Source organism: Pelodiscus sinensis, chromosome 8, assembly GCF_049634645.1.
Source record: "Pelodiscus sinensis isolate JC-2024 chromosome 8, ASM4963464v1, whole genome shotgun sequence".
NCBI lineage: Eukaryota > Metazoa > Chordata > Testudines > Trionychidae > Pelodiscus > Pelodiscus sinensis.
Window position 1 is genome coordinate 32,796,254 of NC_134718.1, and position 23,866 is coordinate 32,820,119.

The following is a 23,866-nucleotide window of genomic DNA, read 5'->3' on the forward strand; positions in this document are numbered from 1 at the left end:
GGCAAGAGGAGGCTTCGCATGCTTCCCCGCCCCCAGACCAATCAGAGCTTGGGGGCAGAGAGCACATGAAGCTTCCTTCGCACTGACCCCACCCTGCATTGAGTGTGCGGCACTTAGAAAAGGTGCGGAGGAAACTTCAGGGGGATTTACTGAACCTCAGGAACTGGATCCAGGCAAGCTGGGGGCTGCATCCAGATCCTGGGCCTGAGGTTCCCCACCCCTGGTTCAGAAGATAAACAAGAGAGCCCACAAGAAGAGTAAGTAGGCAAACCTAGCTTCAAATGAGCCAAATGCAGTGTTTACAAGAGATATTAGATCCATCCTGGAAGCTCATTTGTAAAATGTCACTCTTTGAGCATCTCTGGATTTCTTCTTCTGCTGGTCCAGAACAATAAGTTTCTGTGGTTGCCAGACACACTTGTAGGCATGGGTTAACATGAAACAGGAACAGGCCAAGGTAAAGAAACAGAAGATATGGCACTTGTGAGCATGCTCTGTTTATATTGAAATACTCAAACCTTTCTTTTTTGTATACATATGCTATAAACTGCTGACCAGCTATCTATAATTTCATATGTTCATAGAGAACTAGCCTATTTATCAGTCTATCATAGGCAAATGGCTTACCTCTCTTTCAGACGTGACTACTGCTTCACACTTTCTCCTGTCTCCAAGTTGTAGTTTCTTCTCTTGGGGTATGTCTATACATCAAAGTTAATTCGAAATAACAGCTGTTATTTTGAATTAACTTTAATAGCGTCTATACAGGCAAACCACTATTTTGAAATAAATTTGAAATAGCAGAGCGCTTATTTCAAATTTGGTTAACCTCATTCTATGAGGAATAACGCCAAATTCGAAATAGCTAAATCGAAATAAGCGCTGTGTAGACGCTTATTTCGAAATAGGGGGCCTCCAGCCCCTCCCATGGTGCCCTAGTGGCCACTCTGGGCCAAACCAGGAAAACTCCTCTGCTTCCCCCCAGCTCTGGAGCCCTTAAAGTCTGCTTGGCCACAGGGCCTGTGCCAGCTCCAGGTCTACCAGCCCAGAGCCTGCAGGCCAGTTGCCAGCAAGAGCGAGCCAGCCAATACTAACCAGCCCTCCACTGCTCCCCAGGAGCAGTCTGGCAGCTCCCAGGAGGTCAGGGGCCGGAAAAGGTGGGTGCCTTACTGGTCCAGTGCGGAGGTCATGGACCTCATTGAGGTTTGGGGGGAATCCTCCAAAATCCATGATCTCCGCACTAGACACAGGAACACGGACATCTACAGACGGATGGCTGACAGCCTGGCCACCAAAGGCCACATGCGCACCCAGGAGCAGGTGCGCATGAAGATAAAAGAGCTGAGGCAGGCCTACGCCAGGGCCACAGGGGGCAGCTCCCAACCAGGGGCAGACCCAGACCCCTTCCCCTACTTTGAGGCCCTGGACCACATCTTGGGGGGCCAGATGGTCCGTGCCCCCCAGGTGGTTGTTAACCCTGGGGCAGAGGGCCCTGACTAGGGCATGGAGCAGGAGGAGGAGGAGAAGGATGGCCAGGAGTCGCAGGAGCCTGGAGGGAGCATGGCACTCACCCTGGACCCCCGAAGCATACCAGCAGCAATTTCACCGCTGTCTTCCAAGGCCGGGATGCCTCAACATGTGAGTGCCATCACTGTCCTCTTATGCGGGGTGGGAGGGGAAGAGGGAGCCCAGGGACCACGCGTGTGGGCCTTGCTGACCACGGATCACGCAGCAACCTGTGCATGTTCCTGGTCCGTTACCCACACACATGTATGTATGAAGGCATATGACATGCTCCTGACCCCGGGACGGACACTGCACGATGCCCTCCCTCCACAAGCCCCCTCTATGCAGAGGCAGGCCACATCCTCCCCCTCCACACTATATCCAGCACAGGGGCATGGGTACAGTCTGGGGCCAGCTCACACTCCTGGGGGTAGCAGGACATGATGGTGCAGAGACCTGCTGTCCTCACCTTGAAGACGGGGGCTGGATTTCACCCACTGTGTCCCAGGGAGAACTGACGACCTCTCTGGTTTCTCCACAGCGGCACCAGCTTTGAGTGCAGGGCGCATCACCCCACCTGGAACATCCTCCTGCACCGGGCCAGCAGGTGCACCCGGAACCAGGAGGGATACCAGCAGTGCCGGCAGCACCTGGGGTTACTGCAAAGGCAGGTCCATAGCCAGGAGCACTGGGTGCAGGAAGACCTCCAGCTGTGGCGGGAGAGCTTGCAGGAGCTGCGTGACCAGGGCCCTGCCATCCGTGACCACCTGCAGACCATGGCACAGAGATTGCTGCCTGCTGCCGCTCCAGCTATCGCTCCTCCTTCCACTCCTGCTCCCTCTCCCGCTTATTCCTCCCCCTCTGCCCCCCACATCCATACCCGCTTCCCCCCCGGGGACGCCGAGGCCCCCTGCACCTGCTGGGAGACAGTTGGGCCGGCAAGACCCCCAACCTTAAGCTTCTCCTCCCCCTTCCAGCTCCCTGCTCCCAGGTTTCCTCCTCCCCTTAGGCATGATATTTCACGAGAATTTCAGCTTTTATATTTTTTTAAGGAAGTTTCTTCATGGGGTCATAGAAGAGCTTAAAACGGGAGCTGAGTGTGTCATAAAGGCAAAGATAAAAGACCTACAAGGTACTGATTTTGGCTTCTAGGTGGAGGCCGGCCCTCTGTTCACGGTTCAGCTATGTCTGCACTCGCGGCTTCTTGCGCAAGAACATCTTGCGCAAGTGTTCTTGTGCAAGAAGTATTGCACAAGAAAACGTCCACACTGCCATGTGCGAGCTGTGCTTTTGCACAAGAGCTCCCATGGCAGTGTGGACTCTCTCTTGTGCAAGAAAGCTCTGATGGCCATTTTAGCCATAGGGCTTTCTTGCGCAAGAAATCCCTGCCCTCTTGCACAAGAGCTCCTGAACAAGAGGGCTTACACATGTCAAAAAAGAGCGTGGCTCTTGCGCAAGGAGCCCTCTCTTACCACGCTGTGCTGTAAATTTCCTTGCGCAAGTGCGGGCGGGCAGTGTGGACACTCTGCAGATTCTTGTGCAAGAACGGCCGTACTTGCACAAGAAGCCGCAAGTGTAGACATAGCCTTCTTGTGGAAACAACTGCTCTAGAATAATTTTCATATCCAAGTACAGTATTCACAGTGAATTAGAATCAGGATCATTAAACTCTATACAGCCAGTCCCCAGGTTACGTACAAGATAGGGACTGTAGGTTTGTTCTTAAGTTGAATTTGTATGTAAGTCAGAACTGGTACATATTGTACCCCAGGTGTCCCTGATTCAGGTGCTGCTGAAACTGACCAGTGGCTGACTGCTTGGGGGGGGGGGGGGGGGGCGCAGCTAGAGCTGCTTTGCCCCGGGCTTCCTGGAATCAGCCACTGATCAGTTTCAGCAGCAGCTGACTTGGGGACACCTGGGGTAGAGCAGCTGGGGTGCTGCCAGGTTGGTCCCCGCAGTGCCGAGGTGCGGCGCTGCGGGAACCAACCTGGCAGCACCCCAGCTGCTCTGTCCCAGGTGTCCAGATTCAGCCGCTGTTGAAACTGACCAGCAGCGGCTGAATCGGACACGCCTGGGGGATAGAGCAGCTGGAGTGCTGCTGGGTTGGTCTGGTAGCACTGACCCTCGGCGCTGCGGGGACCAACCCGGCAGCACCCCAGCTGCTCTACCCCAGGTGTCCCCAAGTCAGCTGCTGCTGAAACTGATCAGCGGCTGATTCCAGGAAGCCCAGGGCAGAGCAGCTCTAGCTGCGCCCCCCTCCCCCCCCCAGCAGACCAGGGAGACACGGAGCGGCTTTTCTCTCCGCGGAAGATGCGTGCGGCGGGACCGCGGCGCATCTGGGCGGTCCCACCGCCCACGTCCTCCGCGGCGAGAAAAGCCCCATTCGTAAGCAGGGATCCGACGTAAGTCAGATCCACGTAACCCAGGGACTGCCTGTATGCCAGATCCCCAACTGCTGTATTATTGGGTATTGCTCCATTGACTTCAGTGGATCTTTGTTAATTAACATTAGCTGAGGTTCTGGCCTTATATAATTGGTTTACAAAATTACAGCAGAAAATGCAAAGAAAATTGTTTCTGGATTGGATTACACATCTTAGGCCCAATCGTACAGCCTGTACTCAGACAAAACTCTCTACTGGACTGAGCTGGGATTTTCCCTGAATAAGGAGTGCAGAATTGCACCTTCAGTTTGACTCAACTTTTTGGAATTGGTAACACTAATGTCTTCACAGCTGAATTGCAGTAGTGACTGTTGGCCCCTTACTAAAATTCAGTAGGTGGTTTTGGCTGGCTTCCCTCAGTATCAAAATAAAGGGGAAAGGCTGATGAAAAATCAGCACCCTGACACTGACAATGCCCAGGAACAATGGGGAGATGCCAACATGCCACATCATCCTGATTGACAGGGCAGGAAGCCCAATGAGGAAGTCAGCAGGTCAGGGAAGTGCTGTCTTGTGAGTGAGCTGGAATTAACTGGGTCAGACAGAGTGGGGCCAAGTTAAGGAGAGAGCAGGGCCCTGAGCTGAGGAGGAGAGCCATGCCAGCCACCCTGCCTGCCTGCCCACCCGGGAAGCTGATGCATGTTGGGAGGAGAGCTGCAGCCAGAAATCCTGAGGGACAGTACATAGATAGCTGCAGCGGCACAGGAGCCAGCAAACAGAGCTGTAAACAGGGGAGTTTGAGTTGGAGTTTGGGTACTGGGACTTGTTTGGGGTTTGTTTTTGTGTTCACCGGACTAATAGGATTTTGGTGAGAAAGTAGATAAAACACAGAGGCAGTAGTGGCCATGGCCCAAGTAGTAGAGAACACAAGGAGGATCATTGGATGTGGTAGCTGCAGTATGTACATGATTCTGGAGGGGTTACCTGAAAGGAGTTTTGTTTGCATGAAGTGCCGCCTGATAGAGCTGATGGAAGAAAAGATCCGAGGACTGGAGATGCAGGTGGAAACTCTGGTCGAGTTTAGAAGTGGGTTTGAGCAGACGATGGAGCTAAGGCATGTTGTGGCTGAAGGGGAAAGTTTAGATATGCAGATGGAAGCAAGATCAAGGACCTCAGAGGGGGGACTGATGGGAGAAGAAAATGGACAGTGGAAGCATGTGACTAAGAGAACCAGGCAGAGGAAAAGATGGGCCAGTGAAGGAAAAATAGAGCTCAAGAACAGGTATGTGGAGTTGGAGAATGAAGAAGGGGTACAGCAGGTACATAATGAAGACGGAAGGGTAAGGAAGAAGAGAGGAGTGGCTAGTTCCATAGATAAAGGGGAAGAGTTAATGGAGACAACACCAATAATAAGCATTAGGAGGATACGGGATGGGTTAAAGAGGATATAAGTTGGATAGTAGGAAGTTTAGACTTGAGATTAGACGAAGGTTTCTAACCATTAGAGGAGTGAGGTTCTGGAACGGCCTTCCAAGGGAAGTAGTGGAGGCAAAAGATCTAGCTGGCTTCAAGATTAAACTAGATGGCTGTGTCTACACTGGCACCCTTTTCCGGAAAAGGGATGTTATGAGACACTTCGGAATTGCAAATGCTGCGGGGGATTTAAATATCCCCCGCGGCATTTGCATGAACATGGCTGCCGCTTTTTTCCGGCTCGGGGTTTTGCTGGAGAAAAGCGCCAGTCTAGACGGGATCTTGCGGAAAATAAGCCCTTTTCCGGAAGATCCCTTATTCCTCTTAAAATCAGGAATAAGGGATCTTCCGGAAAAGGCTTTATTTTCCGAAAGATCCCGTCTAGACTGGCGCTTTTCTCCGGCAAAGCCCTGACCCGGAAAAAAGCGGCAGCCATGTTCATGCAAATACCGCGGGGGATATTTAAATCCCCTGCGGCATTTGCAATTCCGACTGGTCTCATTAGCATCCCTTTTCCGGAAAAGGGTGCCAATGTAGACACAGCCGATGGGTTTATGAAGAGGATGGTTTGATGAGATAACATGATCTTGGTAACTAATTGACCATTCATTATCAGTGGTAAATAGGTCAATTGAGGGATGATAGGAGTTACTATAGAGAACTTTCTGGGTGTCTGGCTGGTGAGTCTTGCCCACGTGCTCAGGGTTCAGCTGATCGCCATATTTGGGGTCGGGAAGGAAGATTGGCAGAGGCCCTGGAGGTTTTGCGCCTTCCTCTGTAGCATGGGGTACAGGTCACAGTTGAAGGATTCTCTGCATCTTGGTGTCTTCAAACTATTTGAAGGCTTCAATATCTGAGATATAGGTGAGAGGATTATTCTAGGAGGGGGTGGGTGAGATTCTGTGGCCTGCACTGTGCAGGGGGTCAGACTAGATGATCATAATGGTCCTTTCTGACCTTAAAGTCTGAGTCTGAGTCTATAAAAAGCAGAGTCGGAAACACAGTGCAGACTGAAGGTCCATGCTGGGAGCAGGGCTGCAGCCACAGAGCCCAGAGAAGCCACATGGGAGCTGGAAGTTGTGCAGCAGTGTGGGGCATTGGGGTTGGAGCTGGATGTGGTGAGCAGCAAGGGGAACAGGAGGCCCAGCTCAGGGAGGATTTCACCAACCAAGAGGTATGGCAGGCCAGGCTAGGGGGGCTGATGTTGGGGATTAGGGTCCTGACACCCAGAGCAAGTGTCAGATCTGCAGCATCCCCGCAACACAGCCAGCACCTGAGAAGTGGCCTGGGACCTACGAGGAACAGACTGTGACCTGTCCTTACATTCCAGAGACACTGTTTGTGTGTCTGTGCCACAGAGCAGAGTGGTGTGTTTTCCATTTTTTCCTTATTCTTTTTTTAAATGGATTGCTGTTTAATAAATTGTATTGGCTTTGAATTGCATGCAGTGATCAGTGAGTCTCAGAAGCATCCAGTGTAAAAAGGGCACCCCAGAGTGGGGAAACCCTAGCCCCTGCCCTAGGTGACCACAACAAGGTTAGGGGTCAAGCCTCTAGGAATCCTGGGACCAGCCTTGTTGGTATTACGAGGACTCTGCCACTCAGAGTGGAAAGGGAGCCCTTGAGGTCAGAGAGGCCTCTGGGTAAAGGAAGTGGGACCCAGGACTCGGATCCTTTCACTAGCACGGAAACCAGGAATGTTTCCCTCAATAGCAGGACCATTACCACACTTATACTAGCTACATGAGTTGATCAGAGAGGCAGTACAATATACAGGTCAAGTGCTACTGTTAACCCACCCTGAACCAGCAAGGAAACTATGTGGGATAAACAAAAATCTGGATAGCAGTTGGAAGAATAGTAACTCGTAGAAAAACCTTGGGATGTTCTTGCCACCTCTATCATGCCAGTACTGCTAAGAGCTCAGCATAGAACTATAACCTCGCTGAAGTCTATTAATCATAGATCTAGAGTTTTATAAGGCATCCAAGAACAGTGGTCCAATGGATAGTTAGGGATTGCTCAGATGGGTAGGAACACTGAAGAGAAAAAGTAATGCCAGAGAAGGCGGCAGGCATATTTATCTATCTATCTATCTAATCTCCATATTCATCCTAATTACTGTAGTATCTGAATTTCTCACAATCTAACATACTTGTCCTCACAACACCTCTGCGAGGCAGGGAAGTGCTACTTTAAAGATAAGAATCCACAGCACCGAGAAAGTGAACTGCCCACAAAGCCAGTAATAGGGGAACTGAACCCCTCTCCCCCAAAATAATAACCATTGGACCATTCTTGCTCTCACACAGTCCCCTAAGCCTGAAGTAACACCATTGATTTCCAGTGCACCTGAGCAGAATCTGGACTGTCTCTGGGAAACAGTAGACAAAGCATGAGACAGGTCAAATGAGGGCACCCTTTCCGGACAAAGAGAAGTGGTGGGAAAAAGGCCACAGACTGTCCTATTTAAACAAAAAAGCCCTGAACACACAAACCTAACTTCAGGTGAGCCAGATAAAGTTATCAGTGGATTAAGCCCTCAAGCAAATAAAAATCAAAAAGAAAACAAAGTGATATCACATTCTGTCAAGGCATCCCGGGGAACACTATCATACCCCATAGTAGGGAAAAGAGGCTAGGAAAAAGATACCACTCTCTGGCTACAGAAGCTGAAGAAAAGTTCTGCAAATGCAGGTAGAACTTCGCTAATCCGGCACTTCCAGGACTTGACTAGTGCCAAACTGGAGAGTTTGCCAAACTATGGGAGGTCAACCTTGTCTAGTAGCATTACCAATGCTTCCATTGCTTAAGATATTTAGGATAAATTAGAGCTAAACAGCACAGGACACTGAGAGCCAAGATTGGTGGCTGTCAACAAATTTTATGGGACCACAGGAAACTTGGCCATGCCCATGATAAATGGACATCTGGCTAACTAATATCATGCCAGACCATGGATGTTACTGGACCAGGAAGTTCCAGATAAAAGTAGTTTCAACCAGTACCTGTCCGCATAGGGAAGAAATAGACTGATTCAGACACATGCATAAGGCCCATTCAGCCCTCTGCAAGGCTTAATGCCACTGAAGTCAATTTACACAAGGACTGACCATCTTTTGAAATTAATTTGAGTTGTTTAGTGTATAACTAATGTTCTTCAGCTGATTTTGTATTATTTTTCATTACCATTCAGGACAGAACAACCAGAAATATTTTTGTCGGGTGTTTAGTGTTAACTACCTTGGGCTGGAGTCCAAACTGATTATACCTCATATCACATCTACATATCGAGTAACAGAATAGTAGAATTGGAAGCGACCTTGAGAGGACATCAAGTCCAGTCCCCTACACTCGTGGCAGGACAAAGCACCATTTAAATGATCCCTGATAGGTGTTTGTCTAACCTGTTCTTAAAAATCTCCAGTGATGGAGATTCTACAGCTTCCCAAGACAATTTATTCCAGTGCTTAACCACCCTGGGAGGAAGTTTTTTCTGATGCCCAACCTAAACCTCCCTTGCTGCAATTTAAGCTCATTGCTTCTTGCCCTAGCATCAAAAGTTAAGGAGAATATTTTTTCTTCCTCTTCCTTGTAACAACCTTTTAAATACTTGAAATGTGTTATCAAGTCGTCCCCCCTGCCCAGTCGTTTCTTTTCTGGACGAAAGAAAGACAGTTCTTTCACTCTTCCCTCATAGATTCATGTTTTCCAGACTTTTAATAATTTTTGTTGTTCTTCTGAGTCAGCCTACATGACCAGCCTGAATGAGCTTCCAGGCTTCTGTCAGGTGGGAGGCAAGATGTTCAGTAATGAGACCCATAAAAAGGCATGGAAAATGGAAAGATTCTTGAGCCACATTTGGGTCATTTCACTGAACCCTTAGTCCCAGGAATCTCCAGTGCCTCACCTCCCCCTACCCTTCTGTCTCTGGTAGTTTACAGCAAGCTCTCACCACCAGAGGAAGGGTGTCTTATTCACAGCTAGCTAACTTCCCCTCATAACAAAGGCAGGTCAAAAGTCTCTGCTTCTCCACCCTTCCAGGTCCAACCATACAATTCACAGGGTGACTGCCTTCCTTGACCTAGGTCTCACACATTGTAGTGTGTTAAGTAAAAATGTAAGTCACTAAGTTACTGCCATTTATTCAACTCCTTACTGTACTGCTTTAAGGATAGATTAAAATTCATTTCTGCATGCAAGTGCGCGTACACACACAAACACACACACACACACACACACACACACACACACACACTTTAGTTAGGTGTAAACATTGTAGAAGTCTTTTAATTTGAAATGTAAAATGAAGTAGACGACAAAAATTGAAATGTAAAATGAAGTAGACGACAAAAATTAAAGTTAACACTTCAGAACAACCAAAGAGCTCAGGATGTTAATACACCCAAATAGTAGCCTTTAGAACAGGGGTATTCAATAGGTGGACCATGGGCCAAATCCAGATCATCACATGCTTTTGAAAGTACTGCAAAATTGTATTTACTTATTGTATTATTTTCTCCCGTGTCTGGATCTTGACCTACAAATTTAGACCTTGACAAAAATAATTGATTGACCCATGCTTTAGAGGCAGCTTCAAAGGAAAGCTGTGGACTATTTTTAGCTCCTTACAAGGAATAAATCATTACAACTTAAGATGGAACTCTCATTTTGCCATCCTGGGAACAGGAAATGCAGCTTTTTGACCATCAGTCACTGTAGCTAATTGCAGTGTTGACTCCAGGCCTTAGGCATAATAGGCTTTCCTCCCAGTCTTGTAGCACTTTATCTTTGGTAATGCTTTAAAAGATAGGGTTAATGCCACATGAAATTCTCATAGAACACTAAATTGGGAGGGGTTACTAACACAGCAGGGCCAGGTCTATACTAAAGGGGAAAGTTAACTTACTGTACTCAATTCCAGCTATGTTAATTACATAGCTGGAGTCCATGTATCTTTAACCTTGTTTTTGCACCGTCCACACAGCAGGAAGACAACAGGAGCACACGTTCCCATCACCTTTTCTTACTCCTTGTGAGGAGCAGGGCTACTGGTGCCAACGGGGACAACCTGTCAGTTCGAATTAACAGGTCTTCACTAGACCCACTAAATCAAACCCTGGCAGATTGACTGTGGCAGTGTCAATCTTCTGCATGGTGTAGACGTGGCCCAAGAGTACAGAATACAAAAATACAGTCAGCCTAGAAAAATGCAAGCACACATATCCCTGTAAGACAATACAGAATGGAATGGTGACACTGGGAAAATAGTAAAGCAGAAAGTAAATCAGATAGCAAATGAGGTTATTTTGCAGTATAATATGGTGGCAAAATAAGGCTATGTAATTTTGGGCAGTAGGCCTCACAGATCAGGACTAAAGACACACAGCATATAGAATACTACCGTGTGAAAAACACTAATAAGTAGGAAAGAATTCAGAAAACAGTGGGAAGTAAAAGCATATTGGATTATTAGATTAAAATAAAATGTTAGCTCTCTCCTGTGTGGGTGGAGAAGAGATGAAAAGGTTGTCTCTGTCTAGAGATGTCTCAGTTCAGGGTTCTGGGGATATTCCATAAATTGACAAGAGTCTGGTACTTTGTTTGATGCAATCTTTTTTATTTACAAGGAATGTACATAGTCCTGCTTCTCTGAATACAGGAGAAACCAAGAACAAAAGGAACAGTTTCTTAGTTTATACCCCCAAGCCTCTATAGCCAGCAGATTGCTTGCTAGCTTTTTCCAGGGTTACATTGTGCTCACTGGTCACTGCTTGGTTTCTCTGCCTGTCTCTTGAACTGGTGCTGATAGGGCTTGTTCTAGGAGTGTTCCCTTAACTGTCTCACAACTGTCTTAAGAGAAACGTGTATTCACACATCATGAGGTTTCCATTCAACCCACAATAAAGTTTAATTCAACTCAATTTTCTACCAGTGTATCAACACCATGGAGGGAGAAGAATAGTTCAGGGCAGAACAAGGCACCTTTGTAATACAAATAACTAAAACAAGGATTAAGAATATAAACTTAATTTTGACAATAAAAGACATACATTGAGCACCAGGGAAAAGTTCCCTGCTTTATACTGTGGAATAGTCTCCTAAGTGAAGTGTAAGTTTAAGTCTTTTAAAGCTGTATTGAACATAGCACTTGAGCATATATTATGGGAACAAACTGCATTAGCAGAGCAATGAGCTGAATGACATATCAAGTTTTCTATCTTGTCCATATAGTTCAGACACGGGCAAATATTTAGTGTCTAGTCTTGGCAACCTCATATACAAAAGTTTTTACACTTGGGTAAAAGATTCTTCTCTAGTACAGAGTGAAGGATATAGATCCAAAGAGGCATTTTAAAAATCTGTTAAGTCCTAAACCTGGAAATTAAACAGCTCTGTTATGGTTGTGCAAATGATGCAGTGTTCACTACTTCTACATAATCACATTCAGCTTATTGCTTAACTATGCACCAAATTTTTCCCATTGAAGTTAATGGAGTTATTCTAGGACTGATTTTGACTCCTTGGGCCTACCTGTAACGTTAGAAACAAGAAACATACAACGTAGTCTGTTTCAAGACGACAGGTCAAAGTATTCTCCTTATAAAAAAATCCTACAGTTTAGAGCTGCTCCGTGGAAGAATGAAATTCATAGCGCTTTCCTCAATGAATTAGTTTCTATCAAATATACAGTGGCACTAATTTTTTATTATAGGGTTGTTCACTAAAGCTGGTAATTAAATATTTGTTCTTTATAATGCTCCCTATTGCTGAATAAAATAACACTAGGAAAATGTTGTGGCCCAAAGCAAAAGTTTATCCTCCTGCAAACTAATCATTGAGCAGCAAGATCTTTAATGGGTAGTTTTCATTGAAACAAGTTATTACAAATCTTTTAGAACCACAATAGTTTCTTCTCTACCAAGGCTCAATCCTTTTCCTCCACCTCTTTCAAGAACTCTGGGTTGAGACTTTCAAAGCCAAATGTGGAATCTGAACTAGGGACGTAAGAGACTAGTTGACTATCCGATAAGCAAAAGTTTCCCTCCATCTGCTGCCTCTATCAGAGACAGGCAGCAAGGAGGGTGTGGAATCACGAGCCGATGCTGGGGGAAGCCAGCTTAAAAGCTGGTCTCCCCCCCCCAGCACCGTCTCTGTGGGGGGAACGGGAGGTAGAGACACAGCAGGAAACAGCACGAGCAGGGACTGAAGCAGTCTCTTGCTTGTGCCGCTTCTGCTTTTGAAATGTACAAGAGCCCCACTAGGGCTCTTGTACATTCAAAAAACAAAACAAAACAAAAAACACCCACACCCCATACACCCTCAGGCCACACAGAGAGCAGAGGACCAACGGGAGTCCCCCACTCCCTGCGGGGCTTCCTTTTGAAATGTACAAGAGCCCCACCAGAAGCTCAAAGGCTGAGGCACCACAGGGAGCATTGGGCCACCAGGGAGCCCTCCTCCCCCCGGTCCCATGCTCTCTGAGGGGCTTCTACTTTTGAACTGTAGCAAGAGCCCAGAAGGGCTCTTGCTACCATTTAAAGGTGGAGGCTCCCTTATAGATGGGAAATCCCATCGACGATTCGATTAGTTAATTAATCTAAATTTAACATCCCTCATCTGAATGCACAATTTTAAGTGAAGTTAATGGTAGTTGTTTCTAAAACCCAGAGTCAACTTTGAAAGTCTCAATCCTAATCTTTAAATATTACAGCTTGATTTAATATTCACAAACTCTTGGACCCTTTTAGGAAATCTATATGGAGGTGTTTTGTGTTTAAAAACTGCATTTACCACAAACAGTAAACCATTAAGATTGGACGAATTTGCTAATGGCAGAACTTGACTTTAATTTGAATGTCAGTTTTCCATAATGTAATTCTACGCAAACTAGATAGATCAGTTTATTTAAATTCTAATTTTTAGTATACAATAGCTTTCTACATATAATACTAAAAAGCTCTACAGCTCCTCCCGTTTGTGCCTGCAGAATGCTTAATCTCCATTATCACTGACAATTGGACTTAGGCATCCTTAGAGGGCAGCAGTGTGTTAGAAGAGGAAAAAAAAAACCTGCCTCAACTCAGCATAATTCATTGTTAGGGTGCATTTTTAGTCTCACAGGTGACATGTCAAACTGTAGCTGTTCTCACTGTCCTCATCTCTGACTTGTTTCCCCACTAATTTCTTCTGTCAGAACACAACACAACAGACCCTGAGTGGCACAAACACAGTCAAAGCCTCTCACATTATAAACATTTATTTATAGATGTACAATTGTATAATTAATTCTAAATCAAGAAATACAAATTCTGAGAGTATCCTTTAGGACTTATGCTTCATTGCACATAGCGCTTACTATCCACAGATATCTACTTGAGAAATCAAAAGGTTTGGTTGGATGGGCACTGGAGCTGGAGTGCCATTTTGCAAGATGTCAGCACCCTTTGTAAACACAAGTTGTCTCTCAAGTTTCCCCTTCAATGTCTATCAATGCTGAGTAACTTTTGTGCCTCTAAACAGCGTTTTTTCAAAAATATTTTATTTTCACAACATCCCTCTCCAAAGACCTGGAGGATATTTTTTAAAACTTGAAATCACATAAGATGCTTCACAGTAGTGGACAGTAAGGCTTGCAATACACAGAAGGGCTCAGAATCATTTTGCTACATAAATATTCAGTTAAAATAGAGCTGGTCAATTTCAAACAAATAGAAATAAAACCACCTAGCCTTTCACTTTCATCTTAGCCCCTTACCATCCTACTTGGCAGCCATTGCTATTTTGATAAATTCCCCCATAAGGGAATTCTGAAAACTGTTTCTTATAAGAGACATCTTTAAGCAAAAATTAACATGAGGACAGAGAAGAATCCAGTTTATGGCATTAATGGTACCATAGCTCATTCAACTTGTGCTTCTCTCGCTCCACAAGTCAAAGACACACACTGGGTTTAGAATAATCTTGAGTGCTATCCTGTTGCTCTCATCCAGGTCCTGCTTGCTCAAGAAAGTAAACCCAAGTTTAGCAGCATCATTTCTTCTTCTAAACCATTGCTATAAACCATTGCTATAAAACGAGGAAAATTTAGATGTGATCTAAATGTGTCACATTTTTCAAAGCCAATTAAGCAACCAAAGATTAACCATCCTCCTCTTTCTGATCCTCCCACCAAAACTGTTTCTGGTAAAAGAAAAGGCTGCTTTTTGGGATCTCAATACAGGTGGAAGCATCGGAAGTGTTATGGCAAGGTACCAGCCATATTACAGCTAGCAGTCGGCTGGATGAGGAACTCTGAGTTTAGGAGAGAGAAGAACAAAAGGATATAGCTCGTGGCAAGCCCTGTTTACAGAACTAATGCTGCACACTGATTACAAGGCAGAAATAAAGCAGACTCTGGGGAAAAAAAGTTACACACACACACAAAAACCAAATTGAACACTGATGAGCTAAGTCCATTTGGGACGATCCTCTCCTTTCTGTACAAGAATTCAGCACGCAGTTGACTGTCACCAATTAAATCAGTATAGCAAAAACAAATCAAAAAGTCTGGTCAATTTTAATAAATCTTTCTACAGATGTAGCTCTTCTTTTTTAAAAGAAATTCCAAGTCACAAAATTATATTTTCTAAAAAAAAAAAAAAAAAAAGCGCAAAGTGTCATCAGATGTGGCAAACTGAAATTGGATAGGTCTGCAAGGCCCCTCCAAAACAGGCCAGAGTTCACACTTTACTAAACTGGGCAGAAAACTAAATAAATTAATCCAATCCCTGCATAGTTTAAAAATACAACATACATACAACTATAAATTAATTCTAAATAGATTGATTCTTTTCTTATTAATTGGTTTTTAGTCCTAAAAATATCTTCCAATTTCTCTCTCCATTCGAAGTGACCAGTGCAATCATGGAAGGGTCTCCTGCTTCATGGCTTGCTGCAGTTTGTTTTTTGTACTCTACACTTCTTCTCATGGTTGCTGTATCCTAGGAGAGACTAGATTGTTGCACTCTAGTGGTGTTGAAAAGAAGAGAAGACAGGCAACTTTATTTCCTAACTGCTGCCTGCTGCATTTAACGTTGAAGACAGAGTAAGAAGAGAGGGCAGTTGTGCGTTGCTAATTCTCCAATTCCATTTTAATTTAAGGTTTGATTCTTTAAATATAAAGTCTGTCACCTTGGCTCAGTGCACTTCGCCAAAAGTCTTCAGGCATTTCAAGAGTCTGGGAATAAAAGTGGTAACTGTGTCAGTCTCCAATCCATAACCATTTAACAGAAAACATCTTCCCCACCCATCTTCCCACGTTACAGATAATATGTCTAAATGAAAAATGCACATCTGCACTCTTCATTAGTTGATGGACATAAAGAGATATGCTGAGTTAGAGAGAGCGACAAAGTTAATTAAAGTATTCCCATGTACTAAGAGGAACAGTTATCAAAAGTACAGGGCATATAAAAAAAGAAAAGTCCCAAGTGCAAGACACTTTCAAAAACTGGACACACCCGAGCTGAGAATATACTTCAGGCAATTGACTAAGAATGAAATTTTCATATGTGCTCCACCTGCCAAAAAAACAAACAAAGCTTCCAATTCTAGCCCTTCCTTGAGCACACAATGTAGATGTCTGACATGCAAGGTAATTATTTTTTGCAGTAGTAACGGGTGTGCGCAAAACTGAAAATATGATGCTAAGTCTCATTTTGTTCTATTGATGAGTCCCTGCTTTCAATTAAATTTACGAACGATAGGGAAAGCATGTGTGTTTTACATTCATCCTATTAGCTGCTTATGGGCGAGGCCTCCTGCCTTTGTAAGAATCAGACAAAGTAATGATGGAGCAAAGAAATGCCACATCCTGGGCCAAATTTTAATATATTTGTACACAGTCCTCCATTAAGTAATCTAGTGCTACTCTAATTTATGCCATTTGAACTGCCACCACAGCGCTCTGGTTCATCAGGTTTACCAGACCATGAAGACACCATGGGTCTCTACTTCTTGCAGTTCAACCTGCGGCATACAGTAAGAGTTTGGTTTGGTTTCACTGAGGGTATGTCTAGACTACATGGCTCCGTCGACAGAGCCATGTAGATGAGTTTACTAGACATAGCAAAATAAAGCGGCAATTTAAATAATCGCGCTTCATTTACATCAAAATGGCCGCCACCTGTGTCGACAATCAGCTGATCCGGCACAGCGGGGCAGTCTAGACGTGCCGCGGTCGACAAGGGAAGCCTTTGTCGACCGCTCTGGTATGCCTTGTGAAACCAGAGCGGTCGACAAAGGCCTTCCTTGTTGACCGTGGCGCGTCTAGACTGCCACACTGTGCCGGATCAGGTGATCGTCAGCACAGCGTGGCGGCTATTTTGATGTCAATAAAGCGCGATTATTTAAATTGCCACTTCATTTTGCTATGTCTAGTAAACTCACCTACATGGCTCTGTCGACAGAGCCAAGTAGTTTAGACACACCCTGAGGATCTAGGGAAGACAACACAAGGACAAAAACCTTTTACAGGAATCTCTTCCCTGTGATCATATTTCTTTAAGCATCATGGTACAATAAAATAGGTAATAGGGCAACAAAAACTGGCAATAGAAATGTGACTGCCAGTTGCCTAATCTGATAAACGCTTAATAAAGGGAACAATCTCTGACCAGCCAAAGCAAAAAACTAACAGTCTCAAACCGATGCTTGACAAGAACTTAGTTCACTCACAAACACGTCCAGGCCTTTCACTTTGCTCTCAGAGAGCTGAGCTTGGCAATGCTAACAAAGAGATGCAAACTGGAAGATCATTTGAAGTGCTGGCATGCAAATTAAACCAACCATCCCACTGAAGGTGTATATGCTTGACAGAGAGTTATGCTTTCTCCTTGTTACACATGCATATTGAGAGAAGAGTCACAAGGATCTACATCTCAGTTAGAGATTTAAACAAGTATAAAAATAATTGATGTGTCATGCTTTGGTATCACAAGAATATGACCAGCTCGTACTTAGACATTTGCTGAGTGGTCTAGTAGTGACTATCCGTGCATGGAGGCTTGAACTTCTGACAGTCTGCTACAGCTTGGGGTGCCCATCTTCTGCGCTCTTTGATACAGATCTGAATCTCCAAAGTATCGTGCCCGGTAAAGCAAACCTTCCTCTGCAAAGGAAAAATTCCAACATTAAAAACAATCATTCATTAAAATGTGAAGTGTGATGTATTCACCAAGAGCTAAATCTACCAATTTAATGTCCCATTGATTTCAACGGGAAAAGGATCTAGCCTCAACTTCTTCCATCCCAGATGAAGTACAGTGAGAGGGTAGGGAATACCTGATGTCCTTTGTAACAGAACAAAAATGATCTTTGTCAGCAGGATTTCAGTGGCTCATCACAGGGGAAGCTTTCGATATCTGCTCAGAACTGGAAGTAGCCCTAGTGTTCATTAAATGAGTAACACAAAGGGCAGCCTGGTAGCATGGGGAAGAAGAAATATGGTGAATCAGAGTTTATCACTCTACCTTGGTCCACTGAATTGCTCTGCAATAGGGATGTGAATGTGTACCCACTCTACATGATTAATCGATGAGCCTGGGCTCATTGGTTAATGTGCATAGTTACATGCAGGTTGCTCCCCCCTGAACTGCCTCTATATCAGAAGCAGCAGCGCAGGGGCAGGAGCTGGGAGGCGGTATGCAGGGGTAGCTAGCTTTCAGTCTCTGCGAAGCTGGTTTCCTGTGAGCACAGGTTCCTGGGGAGCCACCTGCCATCACCCCCACACTGGGCTGCTGCCTCTGATATGGTTACATTCATCCCTCCCCCACCCTCAGTCCACTGCTGCTGTCTCTGTATGAAAGACAACGGGGGGAGAGGGGGAGGAAGAGGTGGAGAAGAGAGGCAGGAGCCAGCACATCCCAGTACATCTGAAAAGCTCCGATACAATACCAGCAGTGTGTGTGCGAATGTGTAACCGCTGAAAACGTTTACAAAAATGAACGCATTTTAACATCCCTGCTCTACAGCAAAAATTTGGCTGACTTGGGATAGTCCTATCAGGCCCCAAAAGGTGTCACATTCAGTACTTCTTGTTCAGAATGATAGTTAGCATGTTGTGAGGATCCAAGAAACCTTTGGAATCTATTTTTATCCCATACAAAAACAATGCCAATATATTTGCACATAAATTCCCAGCTGGGCATTGGTTCAAAGCAGCTATAATCATCTGCTATTTTACAGTCATTTGAGAAAGGGGCCAATCAAAGGTGGAGTCAATAAAATGTTATCTTGATGATAAACCTTGAGAGTTAAGCAATCATAAAAACTGAAAATTAAGAATATTCCACTTTTCACCTTGCAGGATCTCTGATGTGGCTCCTTTGATAGAAAGAGGCTGTAAAGATATATTCTTTATAAGCACTAAATCACTTTGTTCTAAAATGAGATGATAGCCTGAGGGCTATCAGGAAACATCAGGAAACTCTTCAGAGACTCCTGGCCCTACCTTTCCCATTCCTCAGGAATCAGTGATTTCTGTTCATCTCTCACTGACATGGCAGAGGAATTCCACAGAATGGAGCTGCTACACCAATCATTTCTATATTATTGTTTAAAAATATTATATGGGACAGAGGTGACTGATATGTTAATAAACCACTGCAGATACAGGGCCCTTAGGCTGCTTCAGGTCCTACAGAGCAATAAAATTATGATTGAGCTAGCCGAGATTTATGTAGCTCTGTTCTTACTCAAGGACTTTTCTCTTAAAAAAGCAAACAAACAAACCAACAAACCCTAAGACTTTTAAGAAAGTGGCCCCAGAAAAGCATGCCACTCACTTTGTTGCTTTTCCTTCCAGCAGTTATTTCTAAGGTTTGCAATGTAATCATCTTCCACACTCCTCTCAACATTTTTCAGATTTGTGCCAGTGTATTCTTCTGCAAAGTTCTCAGCTACATAATAAGCTACCTTCAAGTGCTCCGTCACTCTCCTGTGTATGTGACCCACAGACCTAGTCCAGAGAGAAAAGACAAAATAGTAAATGTTATTCAAGCAGGGAGTAGAAATTTGTGGACAAGAAACAGCTAATATGTATTATCAATCTAGTCAAAGGACATATCCTTCTTTTATTCTTGAGCTATTTTGGTAAGGAGAGTTTAATCTTTGGTGGAACAGACACAGTGGAACATTCTACCAGATGGAAATTAAACCTACCTAGACAATCAATCAAGACTTCCCTTAACTACATGGGTGTGCTTCAGAACACGGAAATATCTTGAGGTATTGACTGCCAGAGGCTCCACACATGTTTTAGAATTAAGTGCTTGTTCTACTCTTCAACAGATCCTCAGCAGCTAGTGTTTGAAACACTATTTGCTACATTCTTCCCAGACACCTAGCTCTTCTTCTTCAGGATGTGCCCGAAGATGCTGTGTGTGTCTGTGAATCTCTGAAGCTGATGGATCTCAAGCTGAAGACTAAGACAAATGAGGATTTCAGAAATATATTAATCCAGAATGAAGTCAGAATACAGGCCAAAATAGAACAAAGACACTGCTGTCAAACTCCCAGATAGCTAAGCTTTCTCAACAGGGCTGCCTGCTTGATGAACTCAGACTCTCAGCTCCACTCACTGGAGATTACTGTTACCCCAAGAGCGGCACATTGCTCAATCTAGCAACATGCTGTAGCATCCACTTTGCTGCAGGAAAGGAGGCTAATTTCCCCTCTGTCCCTTTGCTCCTCCCCAATTCCTTCCCTCTTTATTCAAGACAGTGCCAGGACAGAGAATACCTCCAACAAGGCACTCTCATCGGATTTACTGAGCAGACACTTCAGAAAGCATAGATGTTCCCTGTTTAGGTTAATGTAATTTGAAAACGGGGGAACGAAGCACACCTTTCTTGCCACTCAAAACACAGCCCTCGATTCTTCACAAGGTTGAGCCCCCTGCCCGTGTATTATGTCAAGAAAGGACAGTTTGTGCACACAAAAGGAGAATCATAATATTTTTCATTTGGTGAACTCCATGTAACTGCCTGATACTGTAAAAACCAGAGGAGGAACATGACCTGAGGAGCCAATAATAAAATATGATTCAGACACATGCCACCAGGCATTTCAGTCTCCTAACAAGGTTTATCTGAGGCCAGGAAGACAACTAGGCATGAAGAATCTCTCTTGAAAACCAGCTGCTGCTTTTTCTTCAGTCCCGGTATAATCTGGAGCCAAGCTAGTAAATAACTAAACTAAATTATCATGACAGAATAGGAAGAAACCCCTAGATCTGAACAGACTGGAGTAGTTCACATCTGTCACAGCAGTTGGAAGGAATTAAGGCAGTAGAGGGTTCTGCACCTTCTTATTGCCTTATCCTCCAAATGTTCAGAGGCACTGACAGGAAACATTGGAGGGGGCACACGAGTGCTCTAATGGCCACTTCTTGAAGAAGGTTCTCTTGTTAGGCACCACACTATCCATAAGAGCCATGCAAAAAAGAAAATGGGATTAAAGAGGGTTATTTTTGCTGTGATAATGGGTGCTGGCAGATCTCCAAGTCATCCATGTCAACAACCACAGGTGTAACAATCTCAGGGCATGTGAAAGCAAGAGGACAGGCAAGGCAAGAAAACATGCAAAAAATTGAAAAACAAAACACAAAATCCCAACCACTAACATACCAACTCTTATTTCCAATTGCTCCCCCTGCTCCCAGCCCACCCCCAAGCTAAATATGTATGAGAGTTATGGGTACTAACGGCCTGTGGCTCAAACTGTAAGGTGGGCTGGAGACCATCATCTGGCTGAGAGCTGAAACAATGATCAGGATGAGAATAGGCATCAGCTGGACAAACAACCCAAGGCCACCCTGAGGGGGAACAGAAATATACAATGGAATGTCATCAATACATTTACATGCATAGATTATTTAGCATTGATCTCATCCTCCCTCACAAACCCAGTCATACTGTGCCCTCACTGATGTAAGTAAGAAATGTGTGTATTAGTCAAAGACACAACAGGACTGACTGTTTGATGGGGTTTAAAAAAGAGAGTGTGTAAAGAGAACATTTCAAAGGAGCTTGTGGGGATTTCACTGCCCAGTGATCCCCATTAACAGAAATGCCAGTCCTGGGGTAAATCACCGAGGATTACTTTGAAAGCATACCTGAAAGTGCTAAAGCTGTCCTACTTATCTCAAACCACCATTGTGTTTTTTTGAAGGGGAAAAAAAAGTCTTTTATGTAAGTTTGGAAGGACTCATGGCATTGTTACATTTAAAGATTTCTAGAACAGTTGATAATGCATCTCTCATAGCGTTCTCAGTCTGTAGAGGAGAGTACCACAGCACCAGATATATTTCTTAGAAAATGCTTCCCCTTTACAATGATTTACAAGATGAGTTTACCCCCCTTTCTGCCTCACCTCTTAAATTCCCTCCCCACTCTAGTGCAGAACATCTGGCTCCTAAGACTTAAGAAAAAAAAATTAATAGTATTTTTAAATATATTGTAGATCAGCCCAGAGATTAATGGTCTACACTGCTGTGAAAGAGATCTGGCTTAGATATAAGGCACCTCCCTGTCTCATTTCCATAGCCAAAAGGGGTTGGAAGCACTGCAGAAGCAACACAATTGACCTCTGTAGCAAAAGAAGGCAGAAAAATGCTTCCTGTCACTGTAAAGTGTCTTCCTTGATTAATTAAAGAGAAGACTGGATTAGAAGTCCTGTCCCATCCAGTGCTCAGCTGCAAAAAGATTGGTGTGGGAATTTGAGATTCAGGAGCAAGAAATCTCAGAGTTCAGACTGGTTTGTGACAAAAAAAGAAAAATTGGTAGATGTTTAAAATAAGGAAGTTACTTACCCTGTGCAGTAATGATTGCTCTTCGAGGTGTGTCCCCCCGTGGGTGCTCCACTGCTGGTGATGGGTGGTCCCTGGAGCCGCAGTTCGGAGCTTTTCTTAGCAGCTGACAGTTGGGCCGTGCACGCGCAGGAGGCACTGACAGTTTGGCCCCTCGTGCATGCATGTGTCCGTCTCTCCCTCTCTCTTCCCCCCCTTCCCCAATTCAGATCCTCGTCTACGCCCGAGTTGTTAAAAAAAACCCTCTGTGTAGAGGGGAGGAAGGGAGGGTCATGGAGCACCCATTGGGGGGGGAGGGGGACACACTTCAAAGAACAGTTGTTACTGCACAGGGTGAGTAACTTCCTTTTCTTCTTTGAGTGATGTCCCCATGGGTGCTCCACTGTTGGTGACTAAAGAGCACTATTCCGTGAGGAGGTTGGTCTCAAAGTTACCGTGTAGCAGCAGAAGATAGTACCGCTGTAGCTACTGCTGTATCAGCTGCTATTTGGCATGCCTGGCAAAGGAATGGTTCGATGACCATGTGGCCACCCCGGTGTATGTCCTTCAGGGGAACACTGTTCAGGAAGAGGGTAGATATTGCAGTGGAACGTGCTCTAGGTGGCGCTGGTAGATGTTTATTCCGAAGAGAGTAACAATGTAGTATACAGGCTATTATAGACTTGGAAATGCACTGCATTGATATCGGAGTACCCTTGGAGTGATTTGCAAGGGACAAGAAAAGACGTGGAGATTTACGGAACTGTTGTGTTCTGTCAATATAAAAGGCTAGAGCCCAGCGAACGTGGAAGTGGTGAAGAACAGTGTCTCAGTGGGATGCGTGAGGCTTTGGGTAGAATGTAGGTAGGACTATGGGCTTGTTAATATGGAAGGAGATGCTGACCTTGTACACAAGCGACGGGTATGGCCTTAGAGTAAGTTTGTCTTTCGCTTCCCAAGAGAATGTTGGGAAGGCTTGCAGATGGAAATCAGCCAGTGCTGCATAGTGCAGAAGTGAAGACGCTCATACTGGATAACATACGTAGTAGCTGCCATGTGGCCCAGCAATTGAAGGCAGGTATGCACAGGAGACAATGGGTTCATAGCTAGAGTAGTCACTAAGTCCCGGAGACCATTGAATTGTGGTTCAGTAAGTATGCCTGAGCTGATATAGAATTGAGGTGAGCTCTGATGAATTTGATGTCTTCAGTTGGTTCACAAGTTGATTTCTGTTCATTTATGAGTTTGAGGTAATTCCTCAGGTGACTTGTTTTGGGGACCATCTCGTATGGCTCTGCTTGTGATCGACTTCTGATGAGGCAATCGTCTTGATACGGAAAGATGATGACCCCCCCTTGTTGCCGAAGAAAGGCTGTTGCAACTGCGAGTACCTTTGAGAAAACGTGGGGGGTGAAGAAAGTCCGAAGGGGAGAACTGTAACATACTGAAAATGGTCGTCCCTAATCATGAAACGGAGGTAACGCCTGTGCGAAGGATGTATCATGATGTGGAAGTATGCGTCTTGTAGGTCGAGGACCGCAAACCAGTCCCCCTTGTCCAGTGCTGGCATTATTGAAGTCAGTGTGACCATCTTGAAACTCTGTTTCTGTAAAAATTTGTTTAGTTTGCAAAGATGCAAAATCGGCGTCCAACCCCCCCGTACACTTTTGGGTAAG

At 44.8% G+C, this 23,866-nt stretch overlaps 1 protein-coding gene across 1 annotated transcript in view; it reads right to left on the bottom strand.

Annotated features, from left to right (window-relative positions):
- Positions 1–13,606: 13,606 nt before the first annotated feature.
- The window catches only part of DNAJB12 (DnaJ heat shock protein family (Hsp40) member B12), a 44,090-nt gene continuing 33,830 nt past the window's right edge, over positions 13,607–23,866 (bottom strand). Inside the window, exons 6-9 of the mRNA XM_075935005.1 lie at positions 21,109–21,218; positions 19,189–19,361; positions 17,362–17,513; positions 13,607–15,581 (exon numbers count right to left, since the gene is read on the bottom strand). Of these exons, the coding sequence (XP_075791120.1) occupies positions 17,392–17,513; positions 19,189–19,361; positions 21,109–21,218 (405 nt within the window). The 3' untranslated portion in view covers positions 13,607–15,581; positions 17,362–17,391. The remainder of the gene's footprint in view (positions 15,582–17,361; positions 17,514–19,188; positions 19,362–21,108; positions 21,219–23,866) is intronic.